At 41.2% G+C, this 20,207-nt stretch overlaps 1 protein-coding gene across 1 annotated transcript in view; it reads left to right on the forward strand.

The window, feature by feature from the left end:
* Nucleotides 1-19,822, forward strand: part of TYR (tyrosinase) — a 64,848-nt gene extending 45,026 nt beyond the window's left edge. The window contains exons 4-5 of the mRNA XM_026651659.1: nucleotides 5,568-5,749; nucleotides 19,347-19,822. Coding sequence (XP_026507444.1) covers nucleotides 5,568-5,749; nucleotides 19,347-19,570 — 406 coding nt within the window. The 3' untranslated portion in view covers nucleotides 19,571-19,822. The remainder of the gene's footprint in view (nucleotides 1-5,567; nucleotides 5,750-19,346) is intronic.
* Nucleotides 19,823-20,207: the final 385 nt, after the last annotated feature.

A 20,207-nucleotide genomic window follows, 5' to 3' on the forward strand; every position in this document is an offset into this window, starting at 1 on the left:
TATTCTGACAAGAGAGTTCTTCTAGACAAGGCTGATGAAATTAGCTAAAAAGATGAGAGCCACAAATGAAGAATTTAATCAAGATTAATACCTTCATTTTGGGGGGTTGACAAGGTGGATGAACACAGCAACTCTTTCATCTATTAAATTGTTTGGTCCTAAAAAAGAACTGAGGTTCTGGTCCTAGTTCTGCCTGGTTGGGAGAGAGCTTTAATTTGCTGGCATACGCAGGATGTTTCTGAATTAGAGTCAGCCATTTTTCTCCGATGATGAAAGGTGCAACTTGCATGCAGAAACCTTGTGTAGCTTAAAGACATGTTAGTGCCGAGTTCAGCTGTTGGGGTAGTCTGGAGAAACCCTTTCCCTGAACTGATAAAGATTAAATTACCTATGGTAGAAATACACATCCCCCAACTAATGGCCAGGGCATAGAGCATTCTCCACAGCCCCTCAGCAGTCACTGTAGCTGGATTGAAGTGTGACTCACAGCTCTGTCTTGCACCTTCCTGGTGGTTCCAACCTCTGAATCCCTGATCCCGCCCCTAGCTTGTCCCCAAAGTTTGCCTCTGCAACAGCAATTTCTAAGCCAGCATGGAGCCCTCCTCTCCCATATGTAGTGGGTGGACAGGCTATCCCTTGTATCTGATCAGTCCCTTCCCCATTCAAGGAGATTCCTGAGCCGTCCATGAGTATGCTGCTAATGTGTGAATTTCCCCTTGTGTGACTAGATTATTGCAGTGTAGGCACCTGGAGATCAGGACAGGGATTTCAGACACAAAACCTAACCTATTGAAAATATCTAGGGACAAAATTAGAAATGCCAAGGCACAAAACGAGATCAAACTAGCTAGAGACAAAGGGTAACAAGAAAACTTTCTACAAATACATTAGAAGAGGAAGACCAAGGACAAGGTAAGCACATTACTCAATGCGGGGGGGGGGGGGAAATAACAACAGAAAATGTGGAAATGGCAGAGGTGCTTAATGACTTCTTTGTTTCACTTTTCACCAAGAAGGTTGGTAGTGATTGGATGTTTAATGTAGTGAATGCCAGTGAAAACGAGGTAGGATCGGAAGAGGCTAAAATAGAGAAAGAACGAGTTAAAAATTACTTGAACAAATTAGATGTCTTCAAGTCACTAGGGCCTGATGAAATGCATCCTAGAATACTCAGGGAGCTGACTGAGAAGATATCTGAGGCATTCGAAAAGTCATGGAAGACAGGAGAGATTCCAGAAGATTGGAAAAGGACAAATATAGTGCCCATCTATAAAAAGGGAAATAAAGACAATCCAGGGAATTACAGACCAGTCAGCTTAACTTCTGTATCTGGAAAGATAATGGAGCAAATAATTAATCAATCAATTTATTTGCAAACATCTAGAAGATAATAATGTGATAAGTAACAGTCAGCATGGATTTGTCAAAAACAAATCATGTCAAACCAACATGTTAGCTTTCTTTCACACAGAAACAAGCCTTGTGGATGGGGGGGAAGTGGTAGATGTGGTATATCTTGATTTTAGTAAAGCTTTTGACACGGTCTCGCATGACCTTCTCATAAATAAACTAGGGAAATGCAACCCAGATGGAGCTACTATAAGGTGTGTGCAAAAGTGGTTAGAAAACCATTCCCAGAGAGTGGTTATCAGTGGTTCACAGTCATACTGGAAGGACATAACAAGTGGGGTCCCGCAGGGATCAGTTGTGGGTCCGGTTCTGTTCAATATCTTCATCCATGATTTAGATAATGGCATAGAGAGTACACTTATAAAGTTTGCGGATGATACCAAGCTGGGAGGGTTTGCAAGTGCTTTGGAGGATAGGATTAAAATTCAAAATAATCTGGACAAACTGGAGAAATAGAATGAAATTCAAAGTACTCCATTTAGGAAGGAACAATCAGTTGCACACATACAATATGGGAAATGACTGCCTAGGAAGGAGTACTGCAGAAAGGGATCTGGGGGTCATAGTGAACCACAAGCTAAATATGAGTCAATAGTGCAACGCTGTTGCAAAAAAAGTGAACATCCTTCTGGGATGTATTAGCAGGAGTGTTGTAAGAATTACTTCTCATGTCTGTCTTCCGCTGTACTCTGCACTGATTAGGCCTCAACTGGAGTATTGTGTCCAGTCTGGGCACCACATTTCAGGAAGTATGTGGACAAATTGGAGAGAATCCAGAGAAGAGCAACAAAAATGATTAAAGGTCTAGAAAACAGGACCTATGAGGGAAGACTGAAAAAAATTGGGTTTATTTAGTCTGGAAAAGAGAAGACTGAGAGGGAACATGATAACAGTTTTCAAGTATGTAAAAGGTTGTTACAATGAGGAGAGAGAAGAATTACTCTTCTTAACCTCTGAGGAGAGGACAAGAAGCAATGGGCTTAAATTGCAGCAAGGGGGGGTTAGGTTGGACATTAGGAAAAACTTCCTAACTGTCAGGGTGGTTAAGCACTAGAATAAATTGCCTAGGGAGATTGTGGAATCTCCATCATTGGAGATTTTTAAGAGCAGGTTAGACAAACACCTGTCAGGAATAGTCTAGATAATTAGTCCTGCCATGAGTGCAGGAGAGTGGACTAGATGACCTCTCGAGATCCCTTCCAGTTCTATGATTCTATGAAATTAACAGCTGCGTAGCGTAGAGGGGATCAAACTCATGCCGAAAAGGCCCAAGCCATGGCTCCGTACCTTACTGACCTACCTCAAAAGACCTCATGACCTCCTCCTTGGCACTCTAAGGCTTTGGTGTGAACAGAAGGGATTGGAGCCACAGAACAGCTTCTCCCCGTACCACTCAGCACCTTGTGAATTTCTGAGCAGAAACCTGCATCAGATTTTAGCAGAATTAACTCGCAGGTTCCCGTGCTGAGGATTGGGGGGTAGGGCTAGTGTGTACCTTAATGCCACATTTCCTAGTTTTCAGTGGTTTAAGTTGGTCTTATGTTAACTTTTCTTTCCTGATTTCTAGAAGGTTAAGCATAGGTACACTCACTGTTCTGGAAGGGTACAAAGCACTGCTGGTTGACCTTAATTCTGCATTGACAAAGTTTTAAACAGGGAATTTCCCCCCTTTTTTTATTTTGAGGAAGTGGTGGGAATGAGGAGGTCATGACTGAGGATCATCTTTTAGGGGGCAGAGAGAGGCTTCCAGGAAATACCCATTGCCACTCAACTATGACCTCTGCCCTCCTCCTGGCCCATCCATGCCCCCAGTAGGACTACAGAGGGGAAGGCAGGTGGTAACTGATGGTCTCTGAGGAGAAAGGAGAATGGAGGAGAGCCCCATACCAGCAAGGGAGCTAATATAGGGAGAAGGGCTCTGTACAAGCTTCAATGGCACAGGAGAATTGGGGAGGTGTAAAGTGACCCATTCTTCTCAGACAAATCAGAATACCCCATGGAGATGAATGCCGCCTGACACAACAGTTCTAAGTGTGAACTAACCCATTCATCTCAATAGGTGTTCTTCCTCCCCGCCCCCCTCATACTGTCAACCCAATCTCTGTTAAATATGAATGATCAAGACAATCTCTCTATGCATGTGGATTTAATAAAATAAGGTCCTTAATGGGGGCTGGAGGTGCTATATATTAGGAATCTCTTGACCAAATGACTCCAAATTTGTACCAAGAAGTATACCCATTCTGAGAATCTCACTATGCACAATGATTCTAGAGTATTTTAAAAATTAAAAGATGCTCCTGTTACCCCGGGGGGGGGGAGGTATTCTTGGGAACCCCTTGGTCAAATTACCCCAAATTTGCATCACAAACTGTATACTAGCCTCCATTGTGGCATACCAGTTTTCAAGGCAATCAGTTATGCTTGTGGATTTTAGAGCATTCTGACTATTAAAATCAGCTCCTTATTGAGGGAGAGAGGGATGGGGGTTATCTGAGGACACCATTGACCAAATGACCACAGCTCATACCGCTACTCCTAATATGTCACAGCAATATTATGGTGGAGTGATAGTATCACCACAGTTAAAATGAAAATCTGGTGCCACCTTAACAGGAGGTGAGAAAGGTGGCCAAACATTCTGCCCTTTGGGTTAGAGTATCATTTGTAAAAGTTTATTGTAGCTTTTCCACTGCTTACTTTTATATAGCAGTTTGTGGGGTAAAAATATCACTGGAAGATTTCTATGACTGTTTTTAAAAAGACCATGGCCCACGTGACTACATTTTTCTAGTGCCTGACATTTCCTTCACACCCCTTTCCGCAAGAACTCTATGTGTGATCCCTTGGTTTGTGTAGATGAGATGAGTAATGGTGAAAATGGTGTCTGTGTTTATTTTTCATGATAAACTTAAGTTACTGCTGTGTGTCTGTATCCTGGCACTGTATCAGACAATGTCAACCTTACCCCAGTCCTTAGAATAGAACTTTTCCTGATGTTCAGCAACCCCTTTTGGTCATGCTGACATCAATGAGAGTCACAGCTACTTACTTTCCTTCAGTCAGTCCCACTGTTCAGGAAATGGATGAGGACCCTACCACATGATTTCATTACCCTAATGCTGCTGCTTACCACAAACTTTTGTCCTCCCTCTATTTATTTAATGTCATTTTCCTAGATGATACTTCTTAAGTAAAATCTGAGCATGCATGTGAATATCAGAGCACTTTGAAATATCAGCTCATAAGCCAGAAACTTTGTTCCTGGAGCATAATCTCCAGAAGGAGCTCCTACAGAACTGAGCAATAAATATGCACAGTACATTCTCAGAAAGCTACCAGGACTCCAACTCACAGTACAGTGCTGCTGTTCGGGTTCAGTGGCCACAGCATGTCGCCCTGAGCTTTAAGAACCATGACATTTTGATATCACCTGATTTTGAGGGGGGAGGGGCTGTATGTCAAACCACCTTGTTCAAACCACCTCCAATTTGGACCACTAACACTGCCCCACGCCATCACGACGCCCAGCAGTTTTCAAGACAATCTAAATAAGCATGTGGATTTTAGACCACTTGGAGAAATCAGTTGTTCAAGAGTAAGCTAGTCTCAACCTTAACTATAGTGCTACCACTCTGCTATAATAAATGAATGCTTAGACTGATTACAATGTGAATGCAATACAGATAATTTGCCTAGATTCTAAAGAGCACACATATTAAGTATGAAATCAAAGGGGCAGTAATATACTTAATTCAGTCCCATAGTTAACATTCTGGTTATGTGAATTAGTAGAAATTAACTATCAGAAAGCACAACCACAGTGTAATTACACTATAATTGCTGCATAAATTACAGTCACTGAATTATAAAACATAACCAGTATCTGCACAGCATTGCAGATACCAAGCTTGAGCCTTCACTGGCTTGCACTTTGTGCAGGCACTTACAGCTGTGCTGAGAACCTGGTAGGCGTAAAATGCTACCATGCTGATTTGATAGCATTTTACACATACCCCCAAGTTCACTTTGGGCAGGTATTAATCACTCCTCAGGGATCAAGGTAGCGAATCAGGCCCACTGAGTTTCTCTGTTGTTGCAAAGAGGAGCATTGTTGTCTATTTACAGTATTAATCCACATTCTCTTTCTTCTACAGTATTTTTGAACAATGGCTTAGAAGACACAGACCTCTGCGAGAAGTTTACCCAGCAGCCAATGCACCCATTGGACACAATCGTGAATATTACATGGTCCCATTTATTCCTCTCTACAGAAATGGAGAATTTTTTACCCCATCAAGGGAGCTGGGATATGATTATGAATATCTAGCAGACCCAGGTAATGTTTAGTGATAAGCAAATTCTGAATCTGCCACCTTTATATAGCATATATCTGTAAAGAGATTGAGTTCAAAAGGTGCCTTCTTAATCAGATTTATTCAGTGAGAGTATTCACAGTCATATCTGATTGGTTTAGCGACCAAAGGACGTTTGTCGTCTGTCAGTACTGCACAGCCAACACAGGCAGCTATGGGAGACTGTAATTATCAACAGAATTATTAAAAAAAATGTCCAAAGCTGAAAGCAAAAATGACCATATTTTGCTTTCAGCTATACCAGTGCAAACCCAATGAGTACAGCAGGACTAAGTCAGGTTTCACTGAGGGCCTAATACACAGGCCGCAGGCCTGGTGTAAATTAGCACTGCTCCATAAATCAAACCCGATTTACACAAGCCAAGGATCTGGCCCCATGTAACTGCATAACTGAGGGCAGAATCTGTCCTGCAGATTCTTTATTAGTGGTGATAATTGCAAGAGACACAGACCCTGGATGGAGTTTCAGATCCTAGGCTCAGGTTTCAGGACCGGCAGCTGGAAAACCACCTTTTATACTTGGAAACTTAATAAATCTGTTATCTTAATTATCGAGGATTAACTTCACCCCAGCAAATGGCCAATGAACTATTTAAGTCGTCAAAATAAAGCTTAAGTAGGACTTAAGTGATTCATGAGCTTTGTACTGCCTCTTTGCACAGGGGTGAATTTCACCATGAGATACACAGTGTCATTTTTACAGAATGCAACTAAAGGGCTGCATGAGGGTCTTTATTATTACTTAAAATAGATTAAATGTGCATTGTTTAGAAATAGTATTGATATGTAGGATGGAGCCATTTAGCAGTGTAGGCTTCAATAAGAGCTGCATGCACTAAGATAAAGGACAAATTCTGTTCGAGACCTAAACTTTCCCCAGAGCTGAGGAGCATTCAAATCTTGGATTTAAGTTCAGTGATAACCAAGATAGGCCACTGGGATGATTAGACCAATGTTGAAGGGCATTTGGATCAGGGACTCAAACCTGGGACACAAGGTACAGCTAGAAGATCAAGACTTTTATAAAGTATCAAGAAATGAATGAGATCAAGGAACTGTGCAACCTTTTGTGAATGTGTCTGTTCAGTTGCAAACGCAATGGCAGCCAAGAGTCCAGTAATCATATATCAAAGGCAGCAGAGACATTTTAGCAAGACTAACGTTTACCCTAATAGCTTTTTTTACTCTGTCTGAACAATACTACAGTACTTTCAGGGAGCTCTGGCCCTTGGAAAGATTTTGCTTCCTCATGACAGGGTCTGACTTCTGCATGGTTAGTAAACTGCTCCAAAATAGTGCTCAGCCTGCTCATTCAATTCTTTTGTTAAACACAGTCTAGCAGCTTGTGATTCATTGCTACCCCGAAAGCTTATTTTTATGGCTGGTTATTTCAAGTATCGTTGCCCTAGCTAATCTGATGACCATTTTAGAACTACAGCATAAGCAGGAATCAGTGTTTCTCCTATGATTTTTTTTAAACCCTTCTTGAGATTTTTTTTTTTAAAGTGATACATTTGGGGCTTATTTTGTATTCTAGTTTCTGAATCTTTAGGGTTCGTGTTTTCAAGCTTTTCTCTTGAACTAGAACCTTTCATTTATTTTTAAATGAAAACTGTGATTTTCACATCAATCGCTTAATTCCAGGAACTGGGGCTTTAAGAAAAAATGGCAAATATTGGGAAAGTTCAAAACACTGCAGAACACAGTAGCATTGCAGGAAATCAGACACAGGAGGAATCTGGTATAAAAAAAGAACTAAAAGTTATTAAATGCAATATTAGAGAGACAAGGTGGGTGAGGTAATATCTTTTATTGGTCCAACTTCTGTTGGTGAGAGACCTCTTTTTCAAGAGCTCTGTTTGGCTAGAAAGCATGTCTCTTTCACCAACAGAAGTTGGTCCAATAAAAGATATTACCACCGCAGTGACCTTGTCTCTCTAATATCCTGGGACTGACACAGCTACAACTACACTGCAGACAAAATCAAGTCTGTCCTTTCTAGTTGCTTTGCAGAAGGGTGGGTTAAGATGGTTCTTTATTTCTGCTGAAAGATCAGCAGTAAGGGTGAAATTCATACCTGTACAGAGAACCTGCACAATGTCTATGTGCCACTCAAGTTCCTCTTCAGTCCCATTTGCAGGGCTGGAGCCTAAGTTGTCATTCTTTATTAGAAAGAAATAATTGGTTCAAAATTAAAAATGGGCCAGAGCAACAACATTCAGATTCTGGATATCCAAAGATTCAGGTGGGTTTGAGTGTTTGGAGTTGGGCTTTTCCCTAGTTAGAAGTGTTGGATTCACAGTAAGGATATAGCTACACTTTGAACTGGAAGTATAATTTCCAGCTTGAGGAGACATACCCATGCTAGCTCTGATCGAGCTCGCGTGCTAAAAATAGAAGCAGAGCCACAGTGGCACAAGTGACAGATGCCAGCTGCCCAAGTACGTACCTAGTGACTCGGATAGAATTTTACTGAGGATGGCTAGGCCCTCCTGCCACTCACCCTGCCACAGCACCACTTCTATTTTTAGCACACTAGCTCAATCAGAGCTAGTGCAGGTATGTCTATTTGAGTCTCCAACTTGAAGAGTAGACATAGCCTCAGAGAGGCAAGTGCTGGCTTCTTGTTTGAGCTCATATGCTACAAGACACCAAAATGCTGCAACGTGATCAAGAAGGACAGAAAAGAGGACTCTGTGATCAAAGGCAAGGAGCTACGGTTGATTTGCATGGTAAGTACAGTGAAAAGGTTCAATGCCAAAGAAAAAAAATTAGCAGTGACGATTGTCTCATAGATCATGGTCTGAGAAGAGATAGAAGCTTATGCAGAACCTTGCTGATGAGTAGGAGGATGGGCAATGGGACAGGAGTAAGGAGAATGAGGAATGGTCAAATAAAAGTTTTATTTCAAAGCAGATGGAGGAAAGGCGTGATGTGACAATAGCAGAGATTCAGTTGAGATGTTGAAATGAAGTGACTAATTGTGATTATAGATAGAACATGAGCAGGGAGGTAGGAGACATATAAAGATGGAAAGGGACCCAGTGAGAAAGGGTCAGTCAAGGACAGGAATTATATTGCTGCACTTCTGCTGAGTAGTAGCAGATGTCTGGAGTCTTGCAGGCTAGCTTCCCAGTGGAGAAGAAATCAATAAGGTGGAGTCTGCATATATTCAGAGTGTCTTATTTAGACACATGTACCACTCCTGGAACAGAGGTGATCACAAAGAGCAATCCCTTCTTTCATGAATTACAATGCAAATATGCATAGCCCAGTCCCAGGAACCAACTCTGCCCCAAGAATTAACTCAGGCTGAGGCAAAGAGCCCACTATCCCACTCACCTTGCATAATACAGGCGAGTCTCATCTTACGCTGGGGTTACGTTCCGCTGTCAGCGCGTAAAGCAAAAATTGCGTATAGTCAACATTACATTGAGTGTAATGGCGGGCGGAATCGCCCGCACTAAAGTACAGTATTTAAATTGCAACAGAGGGTCCTGTGGCACCTTTAAGACTAACAGAAGTATTGGGAGCATAAGCTTTCGTGGGTAAGAACCTCACTTCTTCAGATGCAAGTATTTAAATTGTTATTTTTCTCTCTTTTTTTGTTTGTTTTGTTTTTGCCAACCGCGCAAAGCTGAATTCGCTCATGTTAAATGCACGTAAGATGAGACTTGCCTGTAAAATTAACGCCACCACACAGCTTATCTTCCCAAGACTGAACATTTGCTTGTATGCTAATAAAAGACTTGGAAGACTGTAACAGCACCACCTGGTGATGCCTGCCATAATATGTATTATTATAGTACAAACAGGATGCTGAGTACTAGTGTTTGAAGCCCAGGCCAAGTTATTTCCAGAAATAATTCCTTAAAGCTAACTCCTGAATCCATTTTTAGACACATACCCAACTTTCACCCAACAGCTCCCCTTAATCTCAGTGGGAGATATTTGGTGACCTCACTAGGTGTTGCTGGCTGAGTCACACTTTTGAAGAGTCAGACAGATACCTAAATATAAACCTAGGAGCCTAACTACAAGTTTCCATTTTTGAAATACTTAACTAAGGTGTTTGATGCTGTAACTTCAACGGATACAGGTGAAGTAGGGTGACCAGATAGCAAGTGTGGAAAATTGGGACAGGAGGTGGTGGGGTAAAAGGTGCATATATAAGACAAAGCCCTGAAATATCAGGACTGTCCCTATAAAATCAGGGCATCTGGTCACCGTAAGGTGAAGAGAGGTGCAGGTGATGCTGGGCTGCAGGCAGAGTAAAAGGTAATGGCAGTGTGATTAAAATGGTGTACGGATACTGTCTGGAGTGGCTCACAGCTGTGAGTTCCTACCTCAGGGCAGACTGCCACAAACAGGGCAGACACCCAAAACTGGTGGTGTGGTCGATAATTAGATTTCACCAAGCCAGTAACAAATGTGAACTCCTGGATCACTATCAGAGTCTTACCATGGACTCACAGACAGTCCCCTTAGACTCTCCAGTCTATCTTGCCACCCACGCAAACTTGACTTAGTGATAAATGGTCACTCACACCAAAAATCGCACCACATTCAGGTTGCTTGTAGTTCCAAGAGACCAGTCACTTACCCCAGATCACTTGGTACCTTGGATCTTACAACAAAGACAACACCTGTAGCCAATGTTGTAATAAACTTTTAGATAGTTTATTAACTAGGAAAAGGGAATTGTGATTCCCGTGCCTGGGTTCAGAAGTTCAGAGAAAACATTTTCAAAGTCATAAAGCAAAACTTACATGTTTTCTTGTGGCATGGAATAGAGACAGTACAAGTGAGATTAACACATGCAGCAATTTACAAGCATTCCATAGAGTCTAAACACTAAATACATTCTATAAGACTAATGCCTATTTTGAGCAAAACTAACACAGAGGTGAACTGGTCTGGTCTCCAGCTATGCGTTTGTTAGTTCTTGGCAAGAGCTGGTATCTGGCCTACCAGCATCACAGATGCTTAATAGGCCTGCAGTGCAGCTTTGCAGTTTGGTGAATATTGGGTGTGCTCCTGAAGGCCTAGTCTGAGGTGTTCTTAAAGAGACAAGACTGCTGACACCCATGACTTTGGGGAAGTCCATCTCCAGAATCGAACTTTGTCATCTCCACTCAAAAGTATCCTGTGGTGGCAAATTGACCAGCAGCATAGTAGCACACAGACAGACCCATGCCAACTTCAAGAGACCTTGATGACCCTTTCCATCTTTGATGTATTCAGCAGCATACACTATGGCTCAGTTTGGAATTGGAGAGCTGACAATAAAATAGCAACAGCTAGGTGAGATAAAATGCAGATGCCTGGATGATAGTATGTAATTAAAATCAACAGTGCGTGTTAAATGTCCTCTTGGGATGCAGTTTAAATCCCTAAACTGCATGACTGAAAAAAAGAATTAGACTATCAAGTTAGAAAAGAAAAGAAAAGAAAAGAAAAGAAAAGAAAAGAAAAGAAAAGATGAGACAGTGATTCAATCATGGGAATTTCCTCAGGCTCTGGAAAGTGAAAAATAAGGTTAATTGGAAAAGGAGGAGGAAACCAATGTTAAAAATGAGCCTTGGAGAGGAGAGAATAGGAGTGGAAAGTTTGGATGTTAGCTAAAGCGGTTTAACTGATAACAGGAAATATGGATTTTAAAAAGTCAGCCCCTCTCCTTACTTGCACGTCCTTTTGTAGCAGGCAACTATCATTTGGGAAGCCAGGAACAAATTAAAAAAATATATAACTGGAGAACATTGGATATTGTATAGCTGTGGCCAGCCTTCTTTCTTGGAGTAAAGATGAGCAAGCTGTTAAAGAGCAGCTTTGTCAATGTAATTGTTAACTTTGGGTAAATCAGAAGAAAACATGCTATATTGTGCTATAGATACATCGGGGAACATTTGATTGATATCACTTAAAAAGATACAAAAGTAACCCATTTTTGTCAGTAATCATTTTATATGCGTGTGTCATCAGTGGTAGGTGTGTGGATTGGAACCTACTGCAATGTGATTTTGCAGTGAGAGGTAGAAGGCTCTTCCCAGCTTCAGCCTTTAAAAACGATCATAAAACTTTTCACCAGCCTACACACACAGGAACTGATTCTCAACTGCTGCCAAGCAGAGTGAGAGGAGGCCTGCCAGGGACCCAGTCATGGATCCCTAATCTGCCCAGTTTTGACACAAGTTAGAACTTCAAGGGAGCCACTCTAATTTCCAGAATGGATGATCAAGCACCACGATGCTCTACCCCCTCAGCAATGCCCTGCCCCCAAAATGTCCCTTGCACAGCAGGAATTCTTCACCGACCATCTCTACAGCCATGATTACACAGTGCAAAGTGGACTAAGCAAACAAGAATCTGGCTAAATAAAAAAAAAAAAAAAAAAAAAAAACCCTACTTTCCTGGCCTTTCCCCCCTCATAACTAACGGTGATTAAAATCCAACTGACGCTTTCTTTGTCCATCAAGAAAAAACAAACAAACAAACACAAACAATGACTCACCCTGGGGAAGCAGAATTTTGCAAGGCTGAGCTAGATGCATACAATTTCTTTGTGGTCTCAAATATTGCTTTTAAACTTGGTGTCAAATAGCTAACTGGATAAGGCGATAGAAATGCATGTGACAGGAAGCAGCAAGTCATTGCCAATATATCCTGGGGTGTATGTGAATGAATAAATGATTCAATGGCTTTTGTTTTTTCCCTTTTGCTAGGCAGCTGAATTTTGTTTTTGATGTGTCCAAAATTAACCCTGAAATAGTCTTATCCTAGACCCAGATTGGGTAGAAGAAATGTTTACAAGTCTGTTGTATCATGCATCACATACCAAGTAATAACACAAAATGACTATTCTTATCAAACTAAACACACTCTTTATTAAGAGAACTATTTACAGAGCTGCTGCAATTGAACTAGCATCCTAATCATGTGCACACTGACTAACTTTCTGGTGCTTCCTCCAAATTCTTCTCTCCTGCAACCTGTGCTCCATCCTCCAAGTCCCAGCAGGTTTGTTACAGCTGTGTACCACTAAAAGGACTTCTAAATTTAAAGGTGGATTTGTTCTTTATTAGTGTTCTATTGTACCAATAGTGCACCGGTCTATTTTTCAGGGCAACACCACCCTGACAAAATCTCCAGGAAGCACTGTGCTACACCAGCCACTGGGAATAGGAGTCAAAGTGGTAGCCAGGTTAGTCTGTATCAGCAAAAACAACGAGGAGTACTTCTCCTAAGTGCCACAAGTACTCCTCGTTGTTTTGGGGAATAGGAGTGTTTCTTCTACCACTCCTAGCAGCCACCAGAGAGAGTCCATATAGTTCCACGAATGCAACAGAGACACATTGAATGATTGCAGGGTTGTTTGTTTTTAAAAATAGGCAGTTAAGAAATTGAATGTGGGGACTGTGCTGGGGTTATTATTTTAATTTGTCTCTGGAAAACTGAGGGATTGGGAGATTTTGCTGGTAATTGTTACTAACTGATGGTTAGATGTCAGGAGGGGGGATTGGCTGCTCTTTTGTTTTGCAATAGCTTAATTAAGAGTTCATTTTTAATCAATGACAATGACACCTAGCATTTAGGATGAGCATTCTTTTAAGTTTATTAAATTAAAACACAAACAAATAAGTTAAACTGAATTTGACTCACCAAAGTGTCTCTCAGGTAGAGCTGAGTTAAATTTTTCACCCAAAACTTTTTTTGTTGAAAAATGCAGATTCAGCGACACCAAAATGTTTTGTGAATTTATGTTGATTTCATTGAATTGTCTGTGTCGGAGCCTTCTCCACCCGGAAAAAAAAAATCCAAAATCTAAATGTTTAATTTTGACATTTTCCAAACAAAACGTTTTGATTTTTTTTAATTAAAAATGACTTTGCATTCAGAAAATTCCTTTAATTTTATTTTAAAGATTTTTTTAACTGTTAAAAAAATGCTCAAAACTGAAATGAAGTATTTCATTTGGGGTCAAAAAAATGTTCTGTTGGACCCCAAACTATTTATTTATTCATTCATTTATTTATTTAATGGATTTTTCAGTTCAGTGGCATTTCCTAATCACCCAGTTTTACTCTGAGTGTTTCAGAGGGGCCATTTTTGCCGTGCTCTCTGACCTGGCAGTATTATGGATTAAAGTAATTGACTGTGGTAACTGGGTCTTTGGAATTCTGGGGTGTTCTAATCAGCAGACATACATGTACAGGAACAAACGTATTTTTACTGGTGTGCATTACAGATCACTGGGCCAGAGCCACCAGTAGGCATAAGCAGACTAAGCAATTGCTTAGGTGCTTGAGCAGCTCAAAGGGACCCCCTATTAATTAGTAGTATGTGTTGTGTGTAGGGGGGCAAAATATTCCTGTTTAGGGCTCCCAGTTGGTTAGCACTGCCTCTGGGGACACTCCATGCTCTGGCATCCGAGTTGCCATGGTAACTTCAAGGTAGCGATTGCGTGGATTTTTTCTGTGGCAAAGGAAACTGAAAACAGGCAGTAGATGCCTGGAGGTGGCTGCTGGCTTCTAGCTTGTTAGAGAAATCCTGTGCAGGTTGAGGTTAAAACAGGGCAGAGACATGCTTAACTGCTTTTAAGTCAGTGGTAAAATGGAAGACAGTAGTTGTTCCCCTCTGTTAGATCATGTGGCAGCCCCATCTGTCCCCGTGCCACATTACATTTTACCAAGCCTAAGGCTGACAAATGAGGAGCCCTTGTCCTCCAGATTGATAATGATGGAGTCAAAAGATGGTTGCAGCATAATGTAAGGTTTTAAGAAGCCACGGAGGAACATATTTTGTTTCAGTCAAACTCTGCAGGAAGGAGGACCACGCAACAAGGCTCATTTTCAGTGCCATTTTGGCAGTATCAAGATTTCCATGGTAAGTTTCCTGCTCCAATTTACTTAAGGAGCTGAAATATTTCCTGATTCTGTGATGTGTGTGTAAACACACACAAGTACACACAGACCTAAAAACCCAAGACAATATATGTAAACAACACAGTTCTCATTATACTCACAATCTTATAGCAAAAGGCATAACATAAATGGGGAAGGGATTGAAAGAGCCCCCCCCAAAAAATAAGAGAAGCAGGACTTTATCTAGAATAAATTGTAACTAAAACCTCAATATCTCACATTTTTCTCAAAAATTGGGTTCATATTTTTATACTTCCTAGCAAGCCACTCATACTCTTTCTACATATTAGCCAGACTCATAAGGACGACTACATAAGTAGCTTCTAATACTTCTTAAATAAGTCCTTAGGTATGTTAAAATGCTCAAGAACTATGCTCCCTCCTGTTACCCTTCCACAAAGCATCTATTTTATCACCCCTTTTAGATTTTTCTTTTCTCCCTATTCTCAGACAAAAAACATTGAACTAGAGTCAAGTACCAGAGAGTGTATTGATACCAGTTATTGTTTGCACTGCCGTAACTCTTAGATGCACCAAACTGGGATAAGGGCCCCATTGTGGAATGACAACAAGTCAGCCCTGCCCTACATAGCTTACTGTCTAAACATATGAGACACAACGGGCCAGAAATTTTCAGTGCAGATGTGCTGTGGCCGAACAGGTGGGAAAAAAACTGAGCAAGACAAGGTCATAGGGAAGTGATTGGAATGATAAAGAGCAGATCCACTGCCTGGGAGCTTAAGTTCATAACTTTGCTAGACACTAAAAATCATTCACTTAATAAAGGTCCTGGATTTATGGTTTATTACAACAATCTGTAACCCGCTAACCTCCCATTTTTGTCCTATGACTGTCGAGGTGTTAACTGGCTACTTCACCTTGAACGGTCTCTTAGAATATGTATTCACTATTTATGCTAAACAATCTGTTCCACCTTGTATTTAGCTGTGGCACTCTGAGTACCTTTCCCAGACCTGATGGTCTCTGTGTAGCTCAAAAGCTTATCTCTCTCACCAACAGAAGCTGCCCGAATAAAATATATTACCTCACCCACCTTGCCTCTCTAATAGCCATTGTTAGATACTTAAGGGTAAAAAGAAAACTTTAGAGTAACAGTATTAACAAACAAAAACCAGCCATTTGGCAGCCAGGAAATTCAGAATTAAGGTTGGAGCTAAAAGAAACCCATACATTGGCAGGTATAAAATGGATAGGATAGTTTTTTTAAAAAAACAGCAACAAACCCTGTATTTTATGGAAAATAGCTGTGACTGTGAGAAAGTGCCGTCTACTCAACAATAAGAAAGGGAAAATAAAACAGGTACTTACCAGCTAGAAGAGAGGAAAATACAACCAGCTCCAAAATGGCCCCTTTAGAGTTGTAGCTGCTTGGCTCTGCTGAGTGTAAGGGCTAGTCCCATAAAGGCATGCTGGGAGAAAATGTTCCTACAAAAGGGTAACCCTGCACTAGAGAGAGAGCAGTAGAGGGGGTTCATTTTGATGTAATCATCACAGGGAAAACTCTTTCTAGCAGTGGAAGATGGTCTAGTGGTTAAGGTGCTGTCTGGGGATCCAAGAAACCTGGGTTTAACTCCTTGTTCTACCACTGACTTCCTACATAGCTTTGGGCAAGTCACTTAATCTTTCACTGCTTGAGTTTCCCCATCTGTAAAATGGGGATTATATCACAGGGGTGTTGTGAGGTTAGATATGTTAGAGATTGATTTGGTTTTCATTTTGGAGGCTGTCTTCATAAGAAAAAGGCTAGAGAGACTTGTTATTTTTTCTCAGATGAATGTGTTGGTCCCCACTAGTCATTGAGTGCTGTTTGAAATTCCTTTAGAGACCAATTGACCATTTGGAATACACCTGTATACAGCTTCCCAGCACTGCTTTTCCCTTCTAAAAGGGTGCTTTGAGTGAACCTCAGTTGAAGTTTCTAGGACAAGGGATTTGGGGACAAAAGCAGCAAGAATGCTACGAGGATGTTCAAAGCATAATTAATATTTATGCTTTCTGAGCCTCATTTCTCCAGAACAGCTTGTCTAAGTCACCTCAGATATTATCTTTAAAAATCTGCTGGCCATATCCCACACATGCAAAGCTTAAAATGAAAATAGCTAAGGGCTTAGGTGAGGTCCAATTCAGACTTAAAATGGAATCCTTAACTATAGAGAGGGTATTCCATATTTAATATCCAACAGCACTAACTCCCCCGCCTTTTTACTATCAACACCCTTACTTCTAAACATCTGAGCAAATTTCCTACTGCACAGGTGTACAGTCATCCAGCAGTTTATGCTTTCCTCACCCATAACTTATAAGTGGTTATAACTGGTAATTCACCAGTTGTGCTTCACTAAGGAGTCACACCAGCATTAATACCAGTATTGATTCATGTGGCTTTTTCTGCCCTTTTCCACAGAGTTTGGTTTTGACATTTTGGTTTCATCAAAACAAGTCAGTCAAGATTGCAGAAGTTCATACTTTCCCAGGGAAACCACAGGCCATCTTGGGTCTACTTTAAATGGATCCCAGGAGTCTTCAGTGGATGGCAAACCACCTCCCATTTTTGGGGCTGCACCAGGGGCTGAAGTGCCTGGGGGCCTAAGCTGTGGTCCCCTGTAGACCACAGCTCCACCAGGAATCTCTGAAGTGCTGTGTGCAGCAGTTCTGCCTTCAACATGCCTCTCCCACCCCCACTTTGCCCCTGGCAAGTCCCGTATGGCAGGGCTTGCGAGGAGGTCTTTGGAGGACAGACTTATGGTTGTCGTCTTCAATTGCGGCCTGGGAGAATCCTCAACCAGTCAGATACATGGCTTTGACAACCCTTTATACCACTCTGGACCTTTTGTCCTGCATAAAGAGCCCAGAGGGGGATGAGGAGCTCATCCAAAGTTTGGCCTGGTTTCATTGAATATTTTTCTCAGCTGTAATTAAAACTGATGAATAAATTTCGCATCAGATTCATTCTCTTCGTTCCCACCAGTGAAAATAACTAGAGTTGGGTGACCAGATTCTGACATCAATTAAACCAGTGCAAATCCAGAGTGCAACACCAGTGAAGTCAATGAGTTACTCTAGATTTTCACCAGTATAACCAAGATCAGACTCAGGCTCATAGTGTTTCAGAAAGAATGCCTCTTTGTCCACTCTGATAATGCAACTAACTCAGACTTTAGGGACTCCACCCCATTCTTTACCTTGAGGGATGCATTTTCCACTACCTGGCACCTTGAGTAGACATTTACACCTGCGCAAAGTGAGTATAAAATAGGTGGAAAACATTACCAAACCAGCATGGTAGCCCTGTGCACTCACTTTCCTCAGATGTAAATGCCTGCAAAACAGACAGGGTAATGGAGAATCAACCCCATAGAATATAAACCCCATTGGGTGAACAGTATCATGTTTGGTCTTCTACTCCAGAGTCTTGTGTACATTTATAGTGCTACATAATGAAGAGCTAAACTGAGAACTTTGACTCTCATGGTGCCCTTGGGATAATGGACTGAAATAATCACTGAAGAGAAATCAGACTGAGTTGATTCTTAACTAGGACAGAATAAGCCTGTTTGCATTTGAGAATCACAGCTTTACTGCAAAGACTGAGAAGTACCGCACAGCTTGTAGAAGCAGGGTCAGATTCAGGATGAAGAATTATCCAGCGGTTAAGACACAGCGGGGGGGGCGGGGGAGGGGGGGAGGGAGATCCAGATCAATGTTTTCAAAAACTGGTGCCAAAAATGAGGTACCTAAATCCATATTTAGGCATCTTTGGCCTGGTCTACACTACGGGATTAATTCGGATTTAGCAGCGTTAATTTGAATTAACCCTTCACCCGTCCACACAACAGAGCCATTTAGTTCGAATTAAAGGGTGCTTTAAATCGATTTCTGTACTCCACCTCGACGAGCGGAGTAGCGCCAAAATCGATTTTGTTAATTCGAATTAGGGTTAGTGTGGCCGCACACCACCGAATTAATGTGATTAAAATAAATGGGGTAGTGTGGCCGCACACCACCGAATTAATGTGGTTAAAAACCGAATTAATGTGCTTAGTGTGGCCGCGCACAATCGAATTTATACAACCTGTTTCCCAAATTCGAATTATCTAAATTCGGATTAATCCCGTAGTGTAGACATACGGTAAGTAAATGGCCTTGTTTTCAGATATATTTAACACCTGCAGTTCACATTAGTGCTATTAGGATCTGTGGCTCCTTATCACCTCTGAACGTTAGGCCACTTATCTAGGTGATTCACTAATGGAGTTAGCTATTGTCCCCAACTTTAGGCACCTACATTTGAAATTTTTGGCTCTACTTTTATTCTTAATTTCATCCATTTCCTATGTGACATTGGGTGAAGTCATTTAGGGGCTGCTAGCTTTTGTGCCTCAGTTTTCCCATTTGTAAGTTATGGATAATACTTCTCTCCCTCATTGAATGAGGAGAGACTTGATTTATTAAAGATTTTAAAATACTGTGTGACTCTGAGATAAAAGGCACTACAGCAATACAAAGCATTATTATTATTATTCAGAGTCGTCCAGCATGAGCTCTCATATAACTGCTAGCTTCCACAAATTGACAGTGCATTACATAACATAAAATGAGTTTTGTCATTTTTTTGCAGTTGACTCATTCCAGGACTTTTTGATGCCCTACCTGGAGCAAGCCCGTCAGATCTGGCAGTGGTTGGTCGGAGCAGCTGTGGTTGGTGGTATAATTACTGCTCTGATCACAGGACTCATTGTTCTGGGGTGTAGGAAGAAGAGAAGGGGAAGCACTGCAGAAACACAGCCCTTACTCATGGAAAGTGAAGATGATCACAATTTGTCTTATCAGTCAAATTTATAAAAGCCGCCTGTAATCCAGCAATGATGTTAAGGTGCTAACACTAAATCAAGCATGCATTGTTTGGTACATGTTTACAGAAAATCTTGCTGAGATGCACTGCATAAGGGGTGTGGAATGTCCTGAATATCATTGCTCATGGAACATGCAATACTGTACTGTATTATCAAAATCTTCCCATAGAACATTTCCTAATAAAAACTAATGTGTGTTATTTTGCTTCCTGCAAATATACCAGGTATTCCCTATTCTTAATTAAACAGAACTCTCATGGAACCAAACTGTTTCCCAGGTTGATGGCTCCTGCTTTTGGTCATCTGCTATTTTATTTGCACTTTCTAATGTTGTTCTGAATTTAGGCCCCAATCCTGCAACCAGAGCCATGTGAGTAGATTCACAGGTTTCAGACTGGGACCAGTGTCATCTGTCTATATCTGATTGCAAGACTGGGGATATTATACTCTGTTGTTCAGCTGCTTTTAATTTAAGGGAAGAATAATACTTGTGCTTCTGATTAGAGTGAGTAATCTGGAGACAGATTTTTTCTTTTAAGGAAGAATTATTTCCCTTCCACCTCCAGTAATAATGTGTTTGTCCTTGATTGAGTGCCATCAGCATCAAGCTGTAGCCTCTCAAAAAC

This window comes from Terrapene carolina, unplaced genomic scaffold (assembly GCF_002925995.2).
Source record: "Terrapene carolina triunguis isolate 2854851 unplaced genomic scaffold, T_m_triunguis-2.0 Scaffold97, whole genome shotgun sequence".
Classification (NCBI taxonomy): domain Eukaryota; kingdom Metazoa; phylum Chordata; order Testudines; family Emydidae; genus Terrapene; species Terrapene triunguis.